The following is a 3628-nucleotide window of genomic DNA, read 5'->3' as shown; positions in this document are numbered from 1 at the left end:
GTGCGACGTTTGCCGGAAAAGGGAGCTGTTAAGGTTGTCGAATTGGGAGGCCGGAATGCTTCTCTTCTTGCCAACTGCCTAAAAGGAACCGGCCGGCGGATCGATGTGGAGGACCATTGCTGTGCTGCTCCTGCCCATGGGGATGGGGACCCTGTGGTCCGTGTCGTTCGGAAATGCAAGCAAGACTACTGCGCACGTAAGGGACAAATCCAAAGCATATTTGAGTGGTGCGTGTACAGGCTCATGGAGAAATCAATCAGTTCAGCAGAGCACAAATGTACAAGCTCATGGCAATTAAATTCTATTTCCAAAAGGTGGATTTTCAACTTCGAGATGGCACAGTATCGTGCCTCAAAATCTCAAATAATCAACCACGCTGCTTTTGGGCGGGTCCTGATCTATATCCATCAGGTGATATACACAGTACGCAGGTAAATGCGAGCAGTTCAGCTACTCTGGAAGCAACACCTGGAGCATTTGCAGCGAAGGTTGCAATCCTGATAGATCTTCCTTTAAAAAAAAAGCTGGTAGGTGGATTGATCGAAGCACGCGCTTTCTCACGGAACAGGCCTCCGTTTTGCGAGACACCATGCGTGACACTCCAGCGCAACCTGCGCAGGTCTTTGCGTGCGAGAGTCCAAAGCTTAATATCCCGACGGTGATGGATCTAATCTAAAAGTTGAAAAAGCTTAGGCACGGTCGCGAAGCACCGGCGTTTAACCCTGTCACAGATGGCAAAGTTCGCCACCGACGGATCACGGGGCGCGGCGTGGGTTGGTGCGGCGTGCGGCGCACCGCGCACCGGCGCACGGCACGGGATAGGAGGGCGCGCGTACGCGGCCCGAGCCACGATTCATGCGTCCGGCAGAATGAATCCGTGTGCCGTCGTCATCGGGCTCTTGCGGCATGCAGCTCGCCGTGTGTGCTTGCTGGCCCGTTTCCGCACAGAGGTGGGCTTATTGTGCTTCTTCGTCCTTCGGGGCCGCGGCCCGCTAGGAGTAAGGGCCTCACACCAACAGAGTACATGTTCACCGGTCCAGCTCATGTTTCTCAAAAAAAAAAGTAGGCCAGCTCATGACCACGGAAGTTCATCCGTCAATTTCCTTTTTTTTTTTCAATCACGTCAAACAGAAAACTGGCTGGAACGTCTATTCACAGAACTACAAATAGATCCAGCGATATTTATAGTATGAATATTTTGTGTCATAAATACTGATAATATTTTATATAAACTTGACCCCCAAATTTAAAATAGTTTGACTTCAGAATAAAACTAGAATAGCTTTCTTTTTTAGTTAAGCTCTTTTTTTTTTTTTGCAGTGAGCCAATAATTGTGATGGGTAAGTTACAACATTTATGTTTGCCTATTAAATTTATTTTCTCCAATTAACATGGTAATTTGAGGTGTCGACAATTAACATGGTAAATTATTTTGTTGGCCAATTAGGCAAGTACAAAAATAATAGATAGATTAACTTGTTCCTGAATGGTATCATAACAGAGGGAGTACTGTATCTCATTTAGACTTTCTTTGGATGAGCATTATTCATCTCAATCCACATGTGTTGAAGTGCATTGGAATATAAATTGAACTAAGTTTCATTCTATTTCACTCCAACGCACGTGAATTGAAGTGGATACACGTGCATTAGTGAGATTGGCACGATCGTATCCTATCCTTAACCTACACGGCCACTTGCTACGTCCACTATACGCGCATCAAAGATTCATTCTGCTACTTCCACGCTTTGGAAAATTGCAAGTCCACTGCTCTCAGCTCTGCCTATACGCAGACCTCCAAATGCAGCTAGGCAGCTAGCCATTGTCACACGATATCCGGACAGATGAATCGACGCGAAACAAAAGCGCTCTGAGCTCAACGCTACAACCCGACATCTCCAATCACGATTAATATGCAACTTGTCTCAAAATTCGGGAGTTGCAACGACTCTCGATTCATGTACATGTGACATACAACAAGACAGAGCAATGTGACATGAGCTGGGTGGTGGTAGGTGTTTGTTGATCCGCAGGGAGATGGAACTAGTAACCTAAAATATTTGGATCTCAGAGAAGCCAACCGTATCCCTGCTCATGTGAGGAGCGGCAAGCGGGAGGAGATCGTACGTTCTTGCATTGGCGGCGTCAACTAACTTTTATTCCCACTAATCATGTGCAGTGCAGTCTGTGTGTTGATGGAATCGTACTTGCATTGCCTCATTCAGAATCGCGTCATCACCTTCGTCAGCTTCCTCGCCACTTGAGCTAGCTATGTGCAGCAGTGCAAGTTTAAGTTCGGATGATGCCTCTGCACATTCAAATCTGAAACCAAACTGACAGCCAATCAGTGTTTTACTTACTATATACAGAGCCACAGAGGGGAAGAATGGACATGACTGAAATGCTCAGCGGCGACAAAAATGTTCCAGTTGTTCGAGTTTAAGTTCGATGAACATGTGGATGTTCTTGTTATGATGGTGTTTCTGGTATAGTAGCTTTGATGTGTGATCAATGCTACTGCCATGTATTAGCGTTCCTATCCCTTTTTTTTCAAAGGGTTTCTGAATTCAACCTATTCTTTAGTTCTTTACCAATGTAGCGGATTCATGCCCTCAAAAAACAAAAGCTTTGATTCTTTTTAACACAGGAAAAGAACACATTTCTTCCTTTAAAAAAAGAACACATTTCTGAACATGTTAGTGCTGATTATGTCATTCAGCGCAATGCAACCACATGCAGAGTAGAAACAGCATATTTCTGAACGCCTCCCCCCTCACCTCTGACATTCTGTTTCTCAATGCTGTGCGTCGCGGCATGCCTGTCAGGCGTTGGAGCTCAACCCTCTCGCCTCGCACGATCGCATCACCTTCATCCTCTTGCACGAGGACACGAACATCCTGCAAACCAGATACGTGCATTTGCCATTTGTTAGAGCCCAGTACCATCTCTACTCCAATCGTCCAAATAATATAATGGCACTGCAGTTTCAGCGAGGGTGCTTACTCCCACGGCACGTCGCCGACGAGCATCCAGTCGCCGTCGCCGTCCTCGTACACCACAGCGTGCTCCCAGTCGCCGTACCCGTCCATCAGCCCTGCAGGAAACGAAACAAGAAGTGCAATTCTACATCAGTTTCCATTCTCCCTGTGGCTTATATATGCAAGAGCGACGTCGATCTGCTTGGGTTTCTGATCGATCTCGCGCAGCATAACACTAGCGCCAAGCAAGCTTACCGATTGAGCAGCAGCAGAACAGCTCATTGAGCGCCTCCACGAGCTCGCCGTAGTCGTCGTACGCCGCCACGTCCACCTTCCTCAGGTACGGCGTCCCGTCCATGCTAACCTTCACGAACGCTTGCATCCTGCTCGCAGTCGGCCTCGGCCGGTCAGACAGAAACAGAACCACGTGCATGCCACCCACACCAGTCAACATGCGACCGGGTCAACCGCGAGAAATGCGGCAGGAGCAGGACCGAGGAGAGCTAACGTACATGCCGGATGACGACGACGGCTGCTGGTGCTGGCCGTTCTTCCTGGCTCGTCTCGCCTTGCGCGCATTGACCCCGGGTGGCCCCAGCGTCAGCTCGGTGAGGTCCACGCCGTCGTCGCCGTAGCCCGCCATGCGTTCC

At 48.5% G+C, this 3628-nt stretch overlaps 1 protein-coding gene across 1 annotated transcript; it reads right to left on the bottom strand.

The window, feature by feature from the left end:
• Positions 1 to 2229: 2229 nt before the first annotated feature.
• On the bottom strand, positions 2230 to 3628 carry LOC136552171 (auxin-responsive protein IAA26-like). Its single transcript, XM_066543703.1, has 5 exons — positions 3491 to 3628; positions 3234 to 3361; positions 3004 to 3094; positions 2778 to 2897; positions 2230 to 2322 (listed from the first exon to the last, which is right to left on the bottom strand). Exons 1-4 carry the CDS (start codon positions 3619 to 3621, stop codon positions 2822 to 2824), a joined length of 426 nt encoding a protein of 141 aa, XP_066399800.1. The 5' UTR covers positions 3622 to 3628; the 3' UTR covers positions 2230 to 2322; positions 2778 to 2821.

Source organism: Miscanthus floridulus, chromosome 4 (assembly GCF_019320115.1).
Source record: "Miscanthus floridulus cultivar M001 chromosome 4, ASM1932011v1, whole genome shotgun sequence".
Lineage (NCBI taxonomy): Eukaryota > Viridiplantae > Streptophyta > Magnoliopsida > Poales > Poaceae > Miscanthus > Miscanthus floridulus.
This window is presented reverse-complemented; position numbering and strand designations above follow the sequence as displayed.

Excerpts from the sequence above, each read along its gene's own strand:
- LOC136552171 (XM_066543703.1), bottom strand. The coding sequence starts at position 3,621 with ATGGCGGGCTACGGCGACGACGGCGTGGACCTCACCGAGCTGACGCTG. Across the intron at positions 3,362-3,490 it reads CCGTCGTCGTCATCCGGCAT|GATGCAAGCGTTCGTGAAGG; the intron begins GTACGTTAGCTC and ends GACTGCGAGCAG. Across the intron at positions 3,095-3,233 it reads GTTCTGCTGCTGCTCAATCG|GGCTGATGGACGGGTACGGC; the intron begins GTAAGCTTGCTT and ends CGTTTCCTGCAG.